An 18,922-nucleotide genomic window follows, 5' to 3' on the forward strand; every position below is an offset into this window, starting at 1 on the left:
GCGATCTCGCGCGGCGCTCTCCTCTATTGAATTTCACGCTATACAAATTCGGCGCTGCGGAACTTTGGAAAAAAGATCGACCTGGCGCCCGCTACATTTTCGAAACGTGAAGCGGCGTTTGTGCGGCAGCTGCATTCTCTGAGAGTAGCGGGGAACATCCTGTAGGGAAAAATTTTTGTAGGTTCTATGAGCGCCGTCACTTTTTATTACTTTCCCCTCCGGCATGCCTTGGAGGTGCTCTTTTTGTATTTATGAAAAGCGATCGTCGCGCCGCGGGTCATAGAGCATTTGTGTGTGCTCGTTTTAGACTTGAAAGGCAAGGCCGCCGGATGATGGAATGGAATGTTTGCAGTTTCGATGGAAACGTACGGCGCTTGAAGAATGTGTACGTCAATAAAGAAAGGAGGAAAAAATGAAGAGCCAGGTCGGCAGGTGGCCGAATGAACTGAATGAAGTGCGCTCTGTGTCGCTTGCTGGGGACATAGACATGAGAAATCGGAATTTTTACCGAACTTGTCGCACAAACCGGAGAAACTCCGGACCGGTGCAAAACGCTCTCGGAACGTGTTCTCCTGCTAGCCCAGTTATGAGATTTGAATGCGTTTTTGGTCTGTTTGAGAAAGGAATCGAAAACAGAATCTGCAGAAACGTTATGAGCTGGATACGTTCCCTCGAAACGTATGCAATTTAACAAAAAATTATAATCTCATTGCTCCGGTACGTAGCGGTCAGACAACACGCAACGACGAACCCGAGAAGTTAGGCCTCCAGTATAATGCGTCGCGCGCAGGCTTCTCTATCACAAATCTGTAGGATATTTGCGACCCGTTTAAAAGGATTACTTCATTGTATTGGTACATACAGCGTGCAGTAGAAACTGCGTCTGCAATGTTTTCTAGGCATGCATAATTCTGTATAACTTTCCGTGATAGCAATGACTTGCTGCGTTGCATGTAGACGAATACATAAGAGGAATGATACGTTGGCACTGTACAAGAAGATATACAGAGGACGTGGTTCACAACGCTTCAGTGAAATATGAAGAAATGGAAAAGTAATAAGAAAAGGAAACCAACACGAATGAGGGCTTCATTGGGTGAGTTGAAACGTTAGGGAAACCATTAAGTAACAAAATCTATCTAGAACACTAAGTTCATTTCTTTTTTTTGAAGCGAAAAGCTTCACTACACTAGTCAACACCGCGCTTCGCGTGAGCCGGCGTATGTCGGAGTACGAGTGACGTCACGCACGGCGCAGGCTACTGCGCATGTGCGCCGGCACTTCTCCTCCTCGCCACCGTTTGACCTTTCGCCGCAGCCGTACGCAATGCACATTTGAAAGGAGCATAAAAGAGGCGCACGCTGCCGCGCGCTATGCGTCATCGTTTGACAATCGCCGCAAGCGCGTGTTTATCGCGGATCACCGCAGCTTTTCGCTTCGAGATATCCAGGCTTAACCTTAGCTAAGCCCCAGCCAATATTTTTTGCTGCTGATATCTCTCACCCAATTTATGGCTGCTTCCTGGCGTAACGTGTTTAGCGCAACGAGGTTCCGACGCGAAGCGCCAGGCATTATCCGCTGGTGCATCTCACCTAAATCGCAAGGCCTTTTGCAAAAGCAGCACCGCAACAAGGTTATCGGAAACCTACGTCAACCGTTCATTAGGGAACCTCGTTGTGCAGTAACTTATCAAAAACTGCGCAGTTACGCTCAAGGACAAAACGGAGCTGCCCGCACCGCGCCGCACATCGTCCGCCCCACTCACTCACCGAATATTCAGCGCTGTGCTCATTGGAGTAAGCCTCGCTCTTCTCGGACGTGGAACTGACCGTCTCGCCGTTCATGGTCTCATTGTAGCTGCTCGGCGCGTACATTTCGATCGTGGCGGTCTTGCTTGACTGGTCGCTCTCTTCTGGGCCGCACAGGTGGACAGCAGCAGCGACGATGGAGCGAAGGCGGAGAGAAAGAGGGGAGAGAGAGAGGTAAATAAAGTACGTTCCAACGCACGTAAGCCATACAGCGGTAAAGTTGCATCTCCAAAAGGAGACGGCCAGGTGAGGCAAAGGATCGAGTGTGTCGCAACGCGAACGTAGTTTTTTAACCGCGGGTCACGGACATGAAAAGGAGAGAGGTGATGACGCAGTTATGCGCAGGCCGCCCCACGGAACAAGCGAGCGCTAAGGAGAGAGAGCGTACTCAACACGTTAAGGGACGCGGGAAAAAAGGAAAAATAAAGACCAACTCGGAGGGGAGAGAGAGGGGGGACAAAAAGTGCAGCGCTTCTTTAGAAAGCACATTGCGCCATGCCCACAACACTTCATGCGAATAAAACCGCACACTTGCAAGACCAAAAAATAAAACTCCCACCCCGCGCTGAAGTGCGCAATGAAGTAACTGAAGACAGCGAGGAGTAAGCATTCAAGAACAAGCATTTGCATGCAAAACGGCAGGGGGGTGTTTGAAATCTGGGGTCGACGAAAGTTCTTTTTCGATTTTTTTTTTTTTCTGAAGCTAAGAGTGCACATTGTGTGTGGTCTCTAGAAGTGTTGCATAAAGAGCTCGCCGAATTCAGCTCCTAGATGTGCGGTGGAAGAATTGAATAGGATGTTGCAACCATGCACGGCGGCCAGTAATCGCGGCACCAGTTTCAAAGAGCAATGAGATGCCGCTTCGCCGCCCTTTAAGTCCTGCATACGCATGCGCACAGCAACGACGCGGAGGATTCTCTCCACATTGTTTCCATTTTGCCGGAAGCGAGGGGGAGAGGGAGTGGAGGAAAATAAGTGAAAGGTGTTTCATGCGATGAGGATTCATTTAACTTCTCGAAGAAGAAGAAGAAGCGGACAGGGGCGTAAAGGCGATGCGTTATACGAAAAACGCGTGCATGAGGATTGGTGTGCAGCAAAATGGAAGTGCGACTTACTCTGGCAGAGTTTTGTGCAGCGCGATAGAACTATCCAGAAGAGAGGCGAGCAGGCAGAAAGAAAAGAAGAAGCGATAGAAGGACATTGCGTCAGGCCTTTTGCGTCCGAGCGTGACAAAAAAAGACGAAGGAAAAAAAAAAAGCAAGCAAACACGCGCAGGACATCTTCGCGGAGCCGAAAGGCAGTAAAGACCTCATAAGTAAACGAGGCAGAGTGACTGAGGGAAAGGAACGACGTGACATGGAAGCGACAAAGAGAATAGCGAAAGGAGAGAGAGAAGGAGAAAAGAAAAGAGCGTGAGAACGACCTGCTTACCTTCTTCGAGGCGCTTCTTCCTTCGTTTGCGAACGAAACAAATGACTAGGACGATGTTGAGGAACAACAGCGACGTGCCCACGACGGAGACGCTGGTGATGATAATCTTGGGGATGTCAATCTTGGCCGGAGGAGGGATCTCCTGGGTGAGCGCGGGTGGGGCGTCGTCTGCAAAACGAGAATGGGCGACGTGTGTCGATTGTGCAACGACGACGTATAGTTTCGTTTCTTAATTCGATTTGGCCCCTGCGACGAAGCCAGTTAGCGGAAGGGGTGTTGCGATACGCTATGGCGGAAGGTAAGCCCTGGCTTTTATTCGCCCGCATTAAAAAGAAAGATTGCACTGAGTGCCACTTTTCTTTACTTTTTTTTAAGGAGCAGACTCGCCGTAAGCGCATTCATCCTCGACAGGACGGCACTCACTCATCAACGCCATTAACACAGCTGCCGCTATAATTAGCCCTGTTCCCGAAGTGGTGCTGATTAACTGGCGATAACGAAAAGGATTGATCGCTTCTGCCGCGGACGAATCTGGGCGAAGCTTAAAACGAAGAGCTGCAATCACTCTCACGCACCTGACCATTTCGTTTCAAAAACGGCCTGCAGCAGACGCTTTTGTCATTAAAATTTTTCACTTTTTTTCGATTCATCGAAGACAGTGAAGGATTCCGACTGCTGTAAAAGACGTGAACGATGAACCAATTATATTTTATTGATGAAAGTTGTAATAATTGAGGGCTCTCACGTAATGCCCCATTTTCAGTAATTTTTATCGAGCGGCATTTGTGCACTTGGGCACAACTAGGAGAACAATCCAGGAGCTCTAGCGTGATGAAAAGCAATAAAAATTAATGTCAACTTAGCAATATAACTCGGAATGCCTATTATTTGTGTTTCTCTTTTCGACACATAGCTTCATTTTAAATCATGGCTAATGCTCCGAAAGTACTTTTAGCGTAAACTGCTAATTAAGGTATGGTTCCAAAGGGGTGTCAAATAATGAAAATGCAAATACGAAAGTTCAGATAATGAAAGCATGAAGGACAAAATGGCATTCATTGACTAAATTGTTGTTTAATGAAAAAAATATTAATGTAGTGTGCATGTGGCAGCGATGTGCATGCCAGGCTTCCATACTCTGGTGCAAAACAGTTTTGCACTCTTTATTTATTTTTCGTTGAAACGACGCTGGAACTAAACGTTCAGGCTTATATGTGGCGGCCAAAAAGTTAATGCAAGTTTCTAAACGTCGTTTTGGCGCGCGTTTCAAAGAGCATTTCAGCCAATGTTTCTCCGAAATGCTAATCTAAAGGTGACGGCTACCTCGGATAATTTACAGTCGTGTTCTTCGTACAGCCCGAGTTTCGCGGAATGCCATACGAAAGAAACTCACCCGTTGTCTTTCCCTTGACGATGTCCTTGAGGTACTCTCCATCGCTGTAGTTGTTGAAGGCCATGATGCCCAGCGTGTACTCGGTGTCATGGCGGAGACCACCGACTGTGTAGCTGGTTGCGTTGGACTGCAGGACGTCCTGGTAGTGGTAGCCCTCGCTGGACTGCGCTTGCCGGTAGCGGATGCGGAAGGACTGGGGCAGGCCGCCGTCGAAGCCCGGCCGCCACACCAGCGTCAGGCTGTTGTACGTTGCGTTGGTCACCTTCAGCTGGAGCGGAGGGTCCGGGGCGCCTGGTCGAGATAATGAAAAGGACGACAAGGAGCAATGTTCGCCGATCTCCGCTCTAGCACCCTGGGAATTCGGAGCCAGCAGTGAGAAATTACAACAGAGAAGACGTGTCTCGGTACGAATCGAGATTATCGTAAATGCGTACCCGCGATGGGTAAACAGAACTCTTAAGAGCTGGGCGCCATACGGAAGATGGCTACCCGGATAAGTGCCTGCAACGAACAGCCTCTTAATCCTAAATAATCTGATTTATATGGCTATCTGTTGTTTGTGCGGCGTGCGTCAGCCAGGAAGCTCCAGTGCCGGTACTTTCGCTGCGAGGTCGTCTCCGCATTTCTGCTAGTCCAAACACAGTCACCGCGTGCTCCTAGAGCCTGACACGCGACGATGCCATGAAGGTGTGCACCGTGTCTAGGGTGGCTTCCACACTGGCACACGAACGAGAAGGTTCGGCCTCTACTGGCACAAGAGCTCAATGGTGGCTGCTAGCGTCTCCCTGTGCAATCTCTCCTGCTTTCAAGCATCTTTCACTTCGGTCGTTCATTAGCACGCCCCGATTCCCCCAGTGGTAGACAGGCACTCACTGATGGTGTCCAGGTGCACCTTGGCGGAGTCGAAGCCCAACTCGTTGCGGGCCACGCACTCGTAGTGGCCGTAGTCGGAGGAGCGGATGCGCTGCACGTGCAGCGTGCTCTCGAAGGTGATGAGGTCGATCTGGCGCACAGACACGTCGTACTTGTCCGGGTGCGAGGAGGCCGTGATGACGACGCCCTCCCGGGACCAGGAGAACGTGGCGTTGGGCGCCGACTGCGCACGGCACACCAGCTCGGCCGTGCCGCCCTCGCGCCCGGCGGCCTTCAGCTGCGGAGGGCTCTGGTCGATTTCGGGACGGACTGCAACGACGGGAGAGGTGAAGGGGATGCAATCAATCAATCAATCAATCAATCAATCAATCAATCAATCAATCAATCAATCAATCAATCAATCAATCAATCAATCAATCAATCATCGGGGATGTAATCAATCAATCATTAGTCAATCATTAGTCAACCAGTCAATCATTAGTCAATCATTAGTCAACCAGTCAATCATTAGTCAATCATTAGTAAATCATTAGTCAATCATTAGTCAATCATTCATCAATCATGCAATCAATCAATAAAAAAACAAAAAAACAGAAATAGACTTCACTAGGGCATGTAATGCGAAAAACAGCAGATGGTCTCTTGGGTAACTGCGTAGATTCCTAGGCAAGGAGAAGGTAGCTGTTAAGCCAGAGAGACATTGGGCAGATTAGAAAACGTGTTGCGATTAGGAATTTTCTATTTACCCAGCTCATAGGAACAACCAGATGAAGTCATGCGAAAGAAAGGCGCCTATGGAGATGCATTCAGGGGCGACACCTGGCGGCTCAAAAAGTGACCATTCCATGTTCTGCTTCATTACTGGTGAGGCAGCAAAAGCTGCCACGGTGCGTGCTTCAAGGTGTCTGTTAGTGCTTAAAAGCGTTGATTAAATAATCTGTTTTGGCATAGCGCCAGCATTCCGACGGTATTACCGATAAGTAAAATTGTGTCCTTGCCTGAACCATTCAGTGGTAATAAATGCTTCCCTCTACGGAAATTATGCCTACTTCGATCGAACCAAAAGAGTAAGCTCTGGAGCTGTCATCACGAAATGTAATCGTGGAAACCTTTTTGGCATGTGCTACATCATCAAAGGAACGGCATTTCAACTTCCTGCTTTACAGCCGGCTCTGCCCCCATGTGGGAAAGTGGCGGAGCGGGCTCAACATTTTCGAAAATGGCCTCTCAGTTCGAGCACAGTTCGTGTGCAGTTTAGAATAAACCACGGAAATAAAACACCCATTCATAATAGTTATTAGAAGCAAACCAGAAATTTACAGACAACTGACAAACTACATAAACGTAGGCAACGTGAAACCAGTAGCAAGGGAACAAAGAAAAAAAAAAGCGCAGAGAAACGATGAGCGCTACTGGAGCGACAAAGAAGCTCAATGTGCGTCGGATGATTAGAAGAAAGAAAATTTGAAAATCCCGAAAACATGGACGGAATTCATGCAGGACGGCATGGGCTAGGCAGAAAGAAAGAATAGAAACATGAAAGGACCCGAGAATTGAAATTGCTTTTACTTCCTTTTTTTTCTTACATATCATCAAGCGCACACGGAAAACAGCGAAGAGGATGAACGCGCCCGAAATGTCAGGTGCAATCGTTGAGTCTGAATGGGCGTTTTTTTTTTCTGTTCTTTTGACAGGAAACACAGTCAAAACTGAAGTCAAAGAAGAACAAACGAGGTAGAAAAGCTGCCGCCGGAGGCGTGCTTCTGTCTTTTCCTGTAGCAGGCTCCAGGACCTTAGCCGCAGTACTCTTTACGATTCAGCGTGCCACCGTCTATTCAGCCGAGTCGCCCAAACATACAAATCTACTTGTGACTCAGTGGCACAGCTGCAGTGAAGTACCAACGAAGCCTCTTCCCTTACGATTATCGCTCCTGCGGTGGGAAACGCCAGTGAATGCTGCAGGTTCACTTAGCAAAGCAATTTATCGTGCGGTCGGTCACTTTTTCCAGTCAGCCGTACACGCGAACTTCGCAATACCTTCACGGTGAAGCACCTCGTCATACACTGTGACCTTTGCCGTCCCAGCTCATTTCTCATCGCGGTTGGCAGCTGCAAATAAATTCTTTAATTGCATTCCAGCGCTTCAAAATCGCTCCCGCTAAACGCTCACCCCCGAACAAGTGGACCGCAGGGAACGCTGTCGAAAAATTGCGCGAGCTGTCACCGCTATAGCGTGGAACTAATCTGCTGTATTTAGTTTTAATAGCCTAATAAAGTCCGCCGCGCGCGGAGTTGCGTAACACTTTTGCGAAAGCCGTGCTCGGGGCATAAAGCGACACCTGAACCGCGTAACGAATGCCAGACGCAGATGGCGGATGTTTTTTTTATTTTTTTATTAACGGAGGCAACCGGTCGTCTCGTGTGTCAACGGCAAAGCGACAGCAGGAGCAGCAGTGAGAAAAGCGGCGCTCAGCGGTCTTTACCGAGTGCGTTAGAGGCGACTACTATTAAACAAACAAGTACAAGCGCGCCACCCGCTTCTTGCTTGCGTGTCTGTCTCACTGCGCTCTCCCCTTCCCCTCCCCCACTTCCCTCTGCTGCTGCAGCGGTCACCGCTCGGGGACGTCTGCGCAAGGTCTCCGGTCGGAAAATATAAACAGGCAGCCCAACTCAATTTAATAAAGCCGCCCTGGCGTAGCGCAAGACGGATGTGCGCACTGTGTCGCGGTCGTTTAAAAGCGTTAAGCTCGCAAACTAAGCCTCTCCCGGACGGGTTGTTTAAGCGGACAAAAAGGGGCAGAATTTGTGGCGTAGTCGCGTCGCGTCGCGTTGGTCCAGAGGTGGACCGACCCGCTGCTTCCACTTAGAGCCCAGCTGAAAAATAGCGTCGCGGGGCTGTAGCAACGTTATGGCGGCGGCATTCGCCCCCCCCCCCCCCCCCCCCCCCATCCCCTTTCCTGCGCCACACTGAATGTCGTGCCACAAGCAATCTGAGCGACGTGTCCGTAAAGTGGAGGAGATCGTAACCTATGCGCGTAGTGCTTTGCCTTTTTTTTTTTTTTTTTCGCGCTTCTTGACGTTTGAGCCCCGTTGCCGTGTTTATTTGACTCGAGGGGAAACTAAAATATGGCGACGAGAAAAAAAGGGGTGATTGGTTTGATGTAAACGGCTTACTGCGCTGAAGTATATAAGTCACAGCCTACGCCGCGCGAGAATTTTACGGCTCTTGAGCTCAGGCGGCGTTCAGTGCATCAAACTTCGCAGCCGTAGCAAAAGAGAAAAATTGTACGTCTTGAGCAGTTCGCGCATCATTTGAACTTCAGAAAAAAAAACGAAATGTTTAGTCATTTCAGATTTATTATTATTTTTTTAATATGTGACTGAATTGAGGAATTTACTGGTCTCACCCTCACTCACAGCTCAATTGCGCTGTAACGAGCTTGTTAATCGGTAAACTGATATACTGAGAAGCCTATATATATAAGCTAAGATGCCAAACCTCACACTCGTGGAAGTTTGAACGGGGTGGGAGTTTTATTGTGGAGAAGGAGACTTTGACTAGTGCGAAAATAACTTCCCGAATCTGCAACTGGGCTACGGGAGGCGCCATAGTGAAGCGCGCCGAATTATAGTTCCGCTCACGTGGCGTTTATTTACGTTAACTGCATCTTACATCATAAAGACATTTTCGTAGACCTCGTGCTAAGTAGAAAAGTGCCTCAAAGCGAGCATTGCGGTTTCCTGGCTAATTGAAATTTTTGCTTTAAGTGCACCCGGGCGACGTATGCTCACAAAGATATTAAAAAAGCACCAGAAAAATACTTATTTACGCATTAAAAGCAGTGCTGCCCGCCCAAGTGCCAGTCGTGCAATGCCACTCCACATGTCCACGACATGAATGCCCCAATGAGACTTTTTTTTTTTTTTCATTTGTGGCCCTTACGAAAATTTCTTCGGTCATTCTATTGACTCTCCATAGACTCTTGACTATATTGTTTATAGACTTGCTATAGACAAACTTTATATGCTAGTTTGTAGGCAATACAAACCTTATAGACAGTCTATATACTATGAATAGACAAAAGTAAATATCTATAGGAAGGCAATATAGCCTATAAAAATCTGTACACAGTCTATAGGCCATTTGTGTAAGAGAAACCTCCCATATCGTACCATACTGCACGACACCGTGCCGTATCGTGCCTTACCATTTCACGCCATCCCGTGGAGCGCCACACTATATTGCACCATGGCGCCACACTACATTGCACCATGCGGCGCACTGCACACTACCATAAGGTTTCGTGACGCGATAAAGAAATTCCAGGCTGAGCTTCGGGCCTTAAAGAAACAATTTCGCCAAAGTTGTTTAATTCTGCTCACATTTGACGATGAGGTTGGCGGTCTTGACGGCCTCCTCACCGATGCCGTTGTGAGCGACGCAGTCGAATGGGCCCGAGTCCTCTCGCGACACGTTGTAGACGGTGAAGACGGAGCGCATCTCGTCGCCCTTGATCATCTGGCGCGTGCGGCTCATGTCGAAGCCCGGCCGCCGCCACGACACGGTGTCGTCGTTGAACGGCTTGGCGTCCACGTCACACTCGAGCTGCGCGTTGGAGCCGGCGTCGATGATCACCGTCTCGGTGACCGCCTTGACCACGGCGCCGTCTGCGGTAGAAGAGGGGAAGAACAAGGAGGAGGAGGCGGAGAGGAAACATAGCGAAAGCTCAGAAAGTTTGTTATTCTTCTTATATGCAATCACAGTGAGCTGCGATGTTGTTAGAGGTTCGGAACGCACGACCACAAATGAAAGAATACGCCGAAGAGCTTCGCCTTAGCGAAAAGGTGAAGAATTCACCGTAGTCCATATCATAGTACACAATTCATTACACAGAGTTTACGAACAAAAAATATAAAAATATGGTTCATTAATTTCTTACTTCGCAACAAAACTGCAAAAAAAGAATCACAAGAGAGAGAGAGAGAGAGAGAAAACAAGAGTGCATTTGCTAGTGTGAGCCTTAAGTGCGATGTAATCACCAGAAAGCAATACAAGTTCTGCTGCCGCGGTGGCTCAGTGGTTATGGCCCTAGGCTGCTGGCCCCAAAGACGAGGGTTCGATCCCGGCCGCGGCGGCTGGAATTTCTTTGGAGGAGAAATTCTAGAGGCCCGTGTACTGTGCGATGTCAGTGCACGTTAAAGAACACCAGGTGGTCGAAATTTCCGGAGCCCTTCACTACGGCGTCTCTCATAACCTTAGTCGCTTTGGGACGTTAAACGCCATAAACCAAACCAAACCTGTACTCGCGTTATTAAAATTCATCACCATCATCACGCTGCGCATACACTGCGCTGTATGAAACACGCGTTGTACACTGACAGTTGGCCGTGAAATTCGCGGAGCACTACTCACACTGGACGTTGATTAGGATGGAGACTTTAGTGGAGCCCTCGCTGTTGGTGGCCTCGCATTCGTAGACGCCTCCGTCACTGCGCTCCACGGCGGTCAGGTTGAGCAGCGGGCCGCTGGCGAACACGCGCGCCGAGGACGCCGAACGGCTGGAGGAGCGCTCCGAAGCGCGCACTGTGGGCAGCCGCCGATCGCCCTTGGTCCAGGTGTAGCTGACCGGCCGAGGGTTGGCCTGCGCCGTCAGGTTGATGACCAGGGAGCGGCCCTCGACGATGTCGAAGCGCTCCAGGGGCCCGATCGAGAACTCGGGTTTGTCTGCACAGGGAAGGGAAAGGGAGAATTAGGGAGGGAGGGAGGGAGGAACTCCACTTTCTCACTCACTCACTCACTCACTCACTCACTCACTCACTCACTCACTCACTCACTCACTCACTCACTCACTCACTCACTCACTCACTCACTCACTCACTCACTCACTCACTCACTCACTCACTCACTCACTCACTCACTCACTCACTCACTCACTCATTGTTAGCCTTACTACTCCCACTGCAGGACAAAGACCTCTCCCGTATCTCTCCAATTAGCCCTGTCCTGTGCAAGCTGCGGCAACCCCTATGCCCTCAAACTTCTTAATCCCATCTGCCCGCCTTTCTGCCGGCCTCTACTGCGCTTCCCTTCCATTGGAATCCATTCCGTTATTCTTAATGACCATGAGTTATCTTGCCTTCGCATTACATGCCCTGCCCAAGCCCACTTCTTCCTCTTGATTTCGACTAAGATGTAATTAACTCGCGTTTGTTCCCTCACCCATTCTGCCCGCTTCCTACCTCTTAACATTGCTCCAATCCCTTTCCATAGCTCGCCCATTTAGTCGCACGCAAGCACACTGCAGCTGTGTTACTTCACAATAAGTTTCTGGTTCTAAGACGAATTACCGCGCCTACACTTCTCGCAAGAAATTTTCCTCTCGTTGTTTAACCACTTGTCCTCTCTTTTGTTTCAAATAATCAAAACTCAAGTTATGGACGCGTGAGTGGGTGGTGCAGGCGTCGAGAAAAACATTGCGACGAACTCGTCTGCAAAAGGAGCCGCCTCTTAGAGCCGCGTCCTATAACGCCATTCTTCTCAACTTTGCCAAGTACAAGCCACGGAAGATGTCAATGTTCTGCGTCTTACGCCACGATTCGAAGGTCGTGGCACTCAGCAAATGTCCAACATTTCTGGATAAAAATTTTGGAAATATGAAAATTGTAAGAAACTGTTATGAAAATATTGAAGACATTGGTTCATTCTTCTGATAGGAAGCAAAATCTTTCTTTTAAAGTGTTTCAATCGATCGCATCGAACAGCCATGACTGCCAAATAAAACCAACGGGGAACGCTTTTAACGGTAGAAAAAGCACTAATAGAAAAAAAAACATATACAAGACTGCCGTCGGGTGATCTGCGAACATATTGATTGTTATAGTGAAATTTTACATTATATTAAAAAATTCCGTTCGTAAATGATTTCCAGCTCAAAAATGCTTTTGCCTAGAATTGTTTGATATGTGCATGCTTTGCGCACAGCCTTGCGTTTCAGCGCTGCAGTTGTGTACTAATGGTCGCCGCTCTGTAATACTACTGCACCGCGCACCTGCGCAGACGATTCGAAAGAGAGTGGTCGTTTCGCTAACTACTCGACGTGTGTCTTCAGGCCAAATGGTTTGCTTTCAAGCCTCGCAGTGGAGCCCTCATACCGCAATTCTAAACAGTAAAAAATCTAAAAAGGCGAGGATGGCGACTCCCCTCAGTCTGGGGAGAGTGTTTCGGGCTTGCCACTACAAGGCTTACAAGAAAATCATGTGGCCTCGGGACTTTTGACTCGGCATGCGGATGCGAATGTTATGCTCTGGATAAGAATACGAAAAATTTAATCGCACTAAAGGAACTATTTTCCTTGGAGTCGTATCGACAACTACGCAGAGTTTGAATCAGCGTGAATCAGCTCTGTAGTCTAAGCACCATCTACCACGGCAGTCGTTATAGTTTGTTCGTGGCGACAGTGGCATTTGCAAAAACAAATAAAACGAAAGCAAACGTAAAGCACGAGAAAGCAGGTTACGACCGCAGTTACGCGACTGCAGAGCAAACATTTTCACTAAAGAACGCGGCCAGCACGCAGCGCCGACTGGCGGAGTTTACACCGCCCGCCATTATGACTGACCTGGGAGCACAGAACGCGCACTGCAACGGCTCCATGCAGCATCGCGTTGCGCCAGGCTTGTCTCAAGGCAACCAAACACAAAAACTAGTGGACAGAAACAAATCCCAGAAAGAAAGAGGGGGAGACAAAGACTGGCAGGGGGGAGCAGCGCCAGCCGTTGTTAATGGCTCCGCTTTCCGCGGGAGAATGCTGCGCGCACTTCACACTGCTACAAGACGAAGAAGCTCGCGCGCCAGTAGCGTGCTCGCTCGCTGCGCGGCGCACTCGAGCTGGGGGCGGTAAGAATCAAGAGGGAAGGAACAAAATAAAAAAAGAAGAAAAAGAAAAGAAGAAAGAAGCGCGCTCGCGCGCTCTCCAGAGCAGGAAGCGATCTCTCGCCATAACGCTCCCCGGCTGCACGGGGTCGGAGGGAAGGGGGGGTTCGCGGACGGACGCAACGCTAGCCCTCGGCGGACACTTCCGGAGCATGCCCTTTTAGCGAAGTTTGATAGGGCAAGGAGCGTCGGTGCTGTGCGCGGCCGAGAACGCCCGCCGGCTATTCTCGAAGTGGCAGGCAGCGGGGGCGCTTCTTCGCACGTGGCATCATCGCGCGGAAGCAGCATCGCTTGCACCCGGAATGGCGTCGTGCTTTTTCTCTCTCTCTCTTTCTCCCTCCCTCTGCGGCTCTCGACTCAACTCTCGCGCACACAGAGACGAGAGAGAGAGGGGTGGTTTCAGCAGCACCTCGGCAGCAGAGGCTGTTTGTCTTCTCTTCGCGTCTGGCCGTTGTTTTCGCGACAAAAATCTATTTATCTGGAGATGTGGAGCAGCAGCGGCGGCGGCGCGCTTTCGTTCGCTGAAGTGGGCATCCGTCTTGTCTTTGCCGCCGCCGAGCGCGTGGCTGGAAATGAGACAAGCGCCAGCGGCGGCACACGACCGAGCTGCAGGCGTTTCTGCTCAGCTCACCCACGTTCTTCCCCTGGTGCCGCCTGCTCTTCCTTTTAGCCCTGCGCGTTTCCTTGGCTTCGTCGGCATCTGCCTCCGCACTGCCCTGCGCGTTGGGCGCGAACACTTCTTTCTTCCCTCTTTTTTTTCCTTCTCTCTCGCTCTTCTCCTTCCCGCGAGACGCTCTTCGCGTCGTCCCGAATGGGGAGTTGAGGGGGCCGTAGGGAAGAGAGGGTTGTAGACGCGTAGCGGCGGCTCGCGAAGAGACGCTACAGTTAGCTGCGCCGTTCCCAACAAACGCGCGTTGCATTCTGCTTTCGCGCCAACCATTCATTCCTCACTCGCTGCCGGCTTTGATGCACGTTTCATTTTCCCTTTGTGTTCCTGCGCGAGCCAGGCAGGGCTGGCGGCGGCGCTAAAGGGCTGCTCGGGAAGACAAACAGGGCTAGAGCGTCTTACGACCGCGAGTCGGAAGGGAAAAACGGCCGCCGCAAGGCAGCGCGTACTTATATGCACGCGCGGGCGATGAGAACGGGCGCGCGTCGCCGGTTTCGACTCCGAGAGAAGAATACGACCGCGCGCCGCTCTCGGCGAGATGAAAACGCGGCTGAGGCGTATGAGTTAGTTGCTGGGAGTCGCAAACGAATCCGCTGCCTTTTGTGGGTCCGGCTGGTGCCGTTGCCTCTTTCCGGCCTGAGGACTCTCAGCGCAACACTCTCGAGCTTCGGCGCCGCGTCAGCAGGAGCCTTATATCCCCGATGCGCAGCATAGGATGAAGTACGAATACACGAGCGTCGGAGAAAAAGAGGGCTACGTGAGAATCGTTGAAGCGCGTGTTCACAGACTGGAGATGAGGATTCTTGATAGCAAAGCGGTTGGCCTCCTTAAAGCCTACTTTCGATATCTTTGTTACTTCATTCGTCCCGATGATTGAGGGCACCTGCTAAGGACGTATTTAAAGATAATGGCTGCACAAACGAACATTCAAATTCCGATGAAAATTGGACAGCGTGCGCACTGTCGCTCTAACACAAGATGTTTTTCGAAACTATGTGGGTGGAGGTTTCTTCAAAATTCTGAATGTCTTTGAAACGTGTTTGTGCCTGTTTTGTTGAATGACTTAAGAATTATCTATGTGGGTTAACTAAATGTCATCGCAATTTGATTCTTTTCTTTGTTAGATAATGCTAACTCGCACGTGCTCAGCCACGTAGCCGTCTGTCAATTAAATTTCTATTTGTTTTGTTTTTCTAAAAGCATGAACTGAAACAGCGCATGAATATATTAAGGCATACTCACTCATGCTCGCGCCACTGTCCCCTATCAGTGACTCTATAACGGCGCTTTCCAAAAATGAGCCCGAGTAGCTCGTTTTCCTCCTGGATGCGTTATTACGTCACTGCGACCACCTTGTTTGAGTATGCGTACTGAATTTTCAAAGCGCAGGTAAAGACGAAGGACAGGATAACAGGACGGCAATAGCGGACAAACCAAATTTGAATATGCCAGTTATCTTGCTCATAACAATTGCCAGCAGAGAGAATATTCACTGAAAACTTTTGACTACGTGAATAACGAGGTAAGGCAATAGAGCAAATAACGCATTTTCTGAATAAAAAGCTGTAAGGCAATAGAATACTGGCTGAGTTTCAGGCCAACCGACTTCATTATGAAAATAATACCTGTCTGAAATTCAAGGTTTCAGGAAAGGAGATGCAGAAAGGCTTTTTCTGTCCTCTCAGCTTGTCTTTAGAAAGAGAGTATGTTTTGAAACGCGCAGAATGGTAGAATGGCACGGCTGACTAAAAACACAATTGCATACTATGTTAAATAATGCATGAACAGTCGCAAGCATTCGCGAGCGGGAAAAACGAAGGCGAAAAAAAAAAGGGGAACTCCATGCAGTGGGAAGTTCGAAAGGAAAACAAAAAGCTGGCAACCTATGTGAAAGAATTTCAAAGTAAAGCTGTGGTAGCCTTGACGTCATCGTACTACTGCGGGGATGCTTTTCTGCATTACCGTACTCACTGATTATAAGGGTTCTACTTTTGGTTTGCTTGCAACTCAAAGTTGGGGGCATACCGAAGTGAAGAGTGCCTGACAAGCATTGTGCAAACAGCAGCTTGCAATGTGGTACAGAATACATAATTTTCAAGCTTCCCGTTCATTCAAAAGTGGTATTCAAACTTTCAAGTAGGGCAGGAGCGAAGATCCACCGACAATCGTAATGGCTGTCATCGGCTTGAATAAAAAAATCGAATTTAACGTTTGAATTGATTATAACGAAGGCCACCGGAGACCTCTCTTATATCGACTGTGCCCTTGACGAGGCGCCAGAAAACTGATAGAGAGAGAGAGAACGGAGATATTCTGACTGCGTACACTTACACGTGACGTCGAGGAAGACAGAGTCGTGCACGCTGAGCTGGAGCTCCTTGTTTGTAGCCTGGCACATGTAGTTGGCCTCGTTGTCGCCCGCGGTGACGTTAACCACCAGGACACTCTTGGAGGCCTTGCCGCCGTACGGCGCGTCCACGGGCGGCTCGTCGGTCGATCCGGACAGCTGCAGACCGTCCTTCCACCACGTGATCACGGAGGCCGGGTTGCTCGAGCCGGTCTCGCACGTCAGCGTCAGCTGGACAGAGAACGCGCGAGGTTTTTGGCGGGAATCTCGCCAGCAAGCTCTCGTTTTCAGAAAAGAAACAAATAAAAGTCGCAATATCTACTCTACTGCCCACCATTCCACTGCCCACCATTAACGTGACATCGTTAGAGCGGACATTCAGAGGAAAAGCCGCGCGCGTTTTCACACTAACTCAGGACTGGTCGAGAGGACTGTGACGTCACACGTTACGCTGTGGACTGAAAACGATTAAAACTCAAGCTAAAATGCGAGGACGCAGCATTACAGAAATGTCGTTATGGCAAATAAGTCTTTGCAGAGTACATTAGTTACGTTGATAAGAAAATGAGGCAATCAGCTGGGAACTGAACCTATGACACTCGGGCTGCGAGGTAGACGCGCCACCACTAGGTCACTTAGAAACTTTTTTATGCGAAGCATACTAGCCGCACAACCGAGCTCTTCCTTGCTGCGCCGCGCGCGGCCGCGTAGCTACCACTTGACCTACATCGGCGCACCACGTGATATGACGTCACAAGAGCTGTGAAAGCTGGGGCTCAACTCGTGCGCTCGCTTGCGGACGCGCAGCCTCCGCTGGCGGTATGCTTCGCATCCTAGGCTTAACCATAAGCTAAGCCAGGCCATTTTTTTTCCTTTGTTGCCTGTCTTGACAGCAACTGCGCCGTTTGGCTTGCTGCGGGCGTCCTAGGCCATTTAGACCCGTTCGTTCGAATTGCTTAGAGGGAGACCTTGCGCGTCTTGAGGTGTATCACGAGGTATAATATGCCTACTCATGTTTGCCACTGAGTGCGTATGAAATTAGAAAGATTTACTAATTAAGAAAGATACTACCAAACAACCACTAACACTGTCGCGTCATACCCTTAAAGCGGAGTTAAGCGCCCTCCTAATTTTAGTTCGTTCACTGCCGCAACGTTGTCCCGCGGTTCTTTCTGCCAAAGTGGCGCGCACAAAACACCCGCAGTGTTGGTCCGCCGATCTTGAGGACACGGAATCGAATCCCGAGAAAGAGAGAAAAACTTCATCATGGCAAGTGTGTTTAGACCCCCCTTGGGTCCCTGGACCACCGCACGGTCCCACTCTACGTCCCACTCTACGTGAACGTCGTAACGTTCATGCGGTGTTTGTCCATGACGTCGGCACCCCGAAGCACCGCAGCAAGCTGCGATGGCGGGTCCGGAGACGAGAGCACGACCTCCCAGTCCTCCCAACTTGATAACGCGGGCTGTCCCTGCGGGGGAGGATCAGCAGGGCAGCCGAAAAGGATGTGGGAGAGTGTGGCGTGAGGGTTGCCGCACAGGGTGCATGCAGGGGAGGTGCCACAGTAGTGGGATAGCAGCTGAGGGGATGAGAGAGAGCGGGTCTGGAGGCGTCTCCAGAGGATCTGTTGGGAATGGGTAAGGGAGGGGTGTGGAGGAGGGTAAGTCCGACGGTCCAAGCGGGGCATTTGCGTGAGCTCTGCAAAGGTGTGCGCCCGCTCTCTCGAGAAACCTGGACCGAGGCCGTCCTGAGCCCGGCAAATCAAACCTCGGGCCAATTTATCGGCAGCCTCGTTTCCTGGATTCCCAGAGTGAGCCGGCACCCACTGGAGCTCTACCCTGCGTGGTAAGTTTTTGGAGGGGGTGTTCAACAACTTCCAAGCAGGGGCGTGAATCCTGCCTCTCGCGAAGTTGAACAGAGCCGTTTTGGAGTCGCTAAAGATGTAGTTTGCATTGGAATGTACAAGGGCTAGGGCGATGGCGGTTTCCTCTGCCTCCTCAGACGTACAGCCCGAGGGAAGGCGATGTGTGAGGGGCTGTGCTAGGGCTGGATTGTAACCAACTGCTACAGCTTCATGAGTTGTGCACGCGGCGTCTACCCAAATGGCGTCCTGGGCTTGTCCGTAATCCCGATGCGCGTTTCGACGCGTTTCGTTTCGATGGAGGCGAAATGAAAAACACGCCCTCGTGCTGTGCGGCGTCAGCGCGTGTTAAAGAACTGGAGGGGGCCTGGATTAATTCCCAGCCCTCCACTACGCGATGCCTCTTTCTCTCTTCTTCCTTTCACTCCCTCTTTCACCCCTTCCCTCACGGCTCGGTTGAGGTGCTCACCGAGATGTAAAGCAGTTACTCTGCCTTTTGTCTCACCATAACCAGTTTTGCTCCAATTTACAGGCCACGGAAGCGGCACTGCAAGTCATTTGTATTTATTTTAGTTGAAGTGTGATATCATTACTAGAGTGCTCATCACA

General features: G+C 50.0%; 1 protein-coding gene across 4 annotated transcripts in view; it reads right to left on the minus strand.

Annotated features, from left to right (window-relative positions):
* The window catches only part of LOC149339354 (nephrin-like), a 327,744-nt gene that overhangs the window by 7,768 nt on the left and 301,054 nt on the right, over positions 1-18,922 (minus strand). Inside the window, exons 13-20 of one of the 4 annotated variants that reach the window (XM_089548104.1) lie at positions 16,437-16,683; positions 10,919-11,230; positions 9,889-10,173; positions 5,506-5,814; positions 4,633-4,923; positions 3,240-3,407; positions 2,924-2,953; positions 1,770-1,909 (exon numbers count right to left, since the gene is read on the minus strand). In XM_089548104.1, coding sequence (XP_089404230.1) covers positions 1,770-1,909; positions 2,924-2,953; positions 3,240-3,407; positions 4,633-4,923; positions 5,506-5,814; positions 9,889-10,173; positions 10,919-11,230; positions 16,437-16,683 — 1,782 coding nt within the window. Of the gene's footprint in view, positions 1-1,769; positions 1,913-2,923; positions 2,954-3,239; positions 3,408-4,632; positions 4,924-5,505; positions 5,815-9,888; positions 10,174-10,918; positions 11,231-16,436; positions 16,684-18,922 lie in introns of all 4 variants that reach the window. The other 3 variants (XM_089548103.1, XM_089548106.1, XM_089548105.1) reach the window with 3 other exon arrangements.

This window comes from Amblyomma mixtum, chromosome 6, assembly GCF_055824585.1.
Source record: "Amblyomma mixtum isolate Tamu chromosome 6, ASM5582458v1, whole genome shotgun sequence".
In the NCBI taxonomy this organism is placed as follows: Eukaryota; Metazoa; Arthropoda; class Arachnida; order Ixodida; family Ixodidae; genus Amblyomma; species Amblyomma mixtum.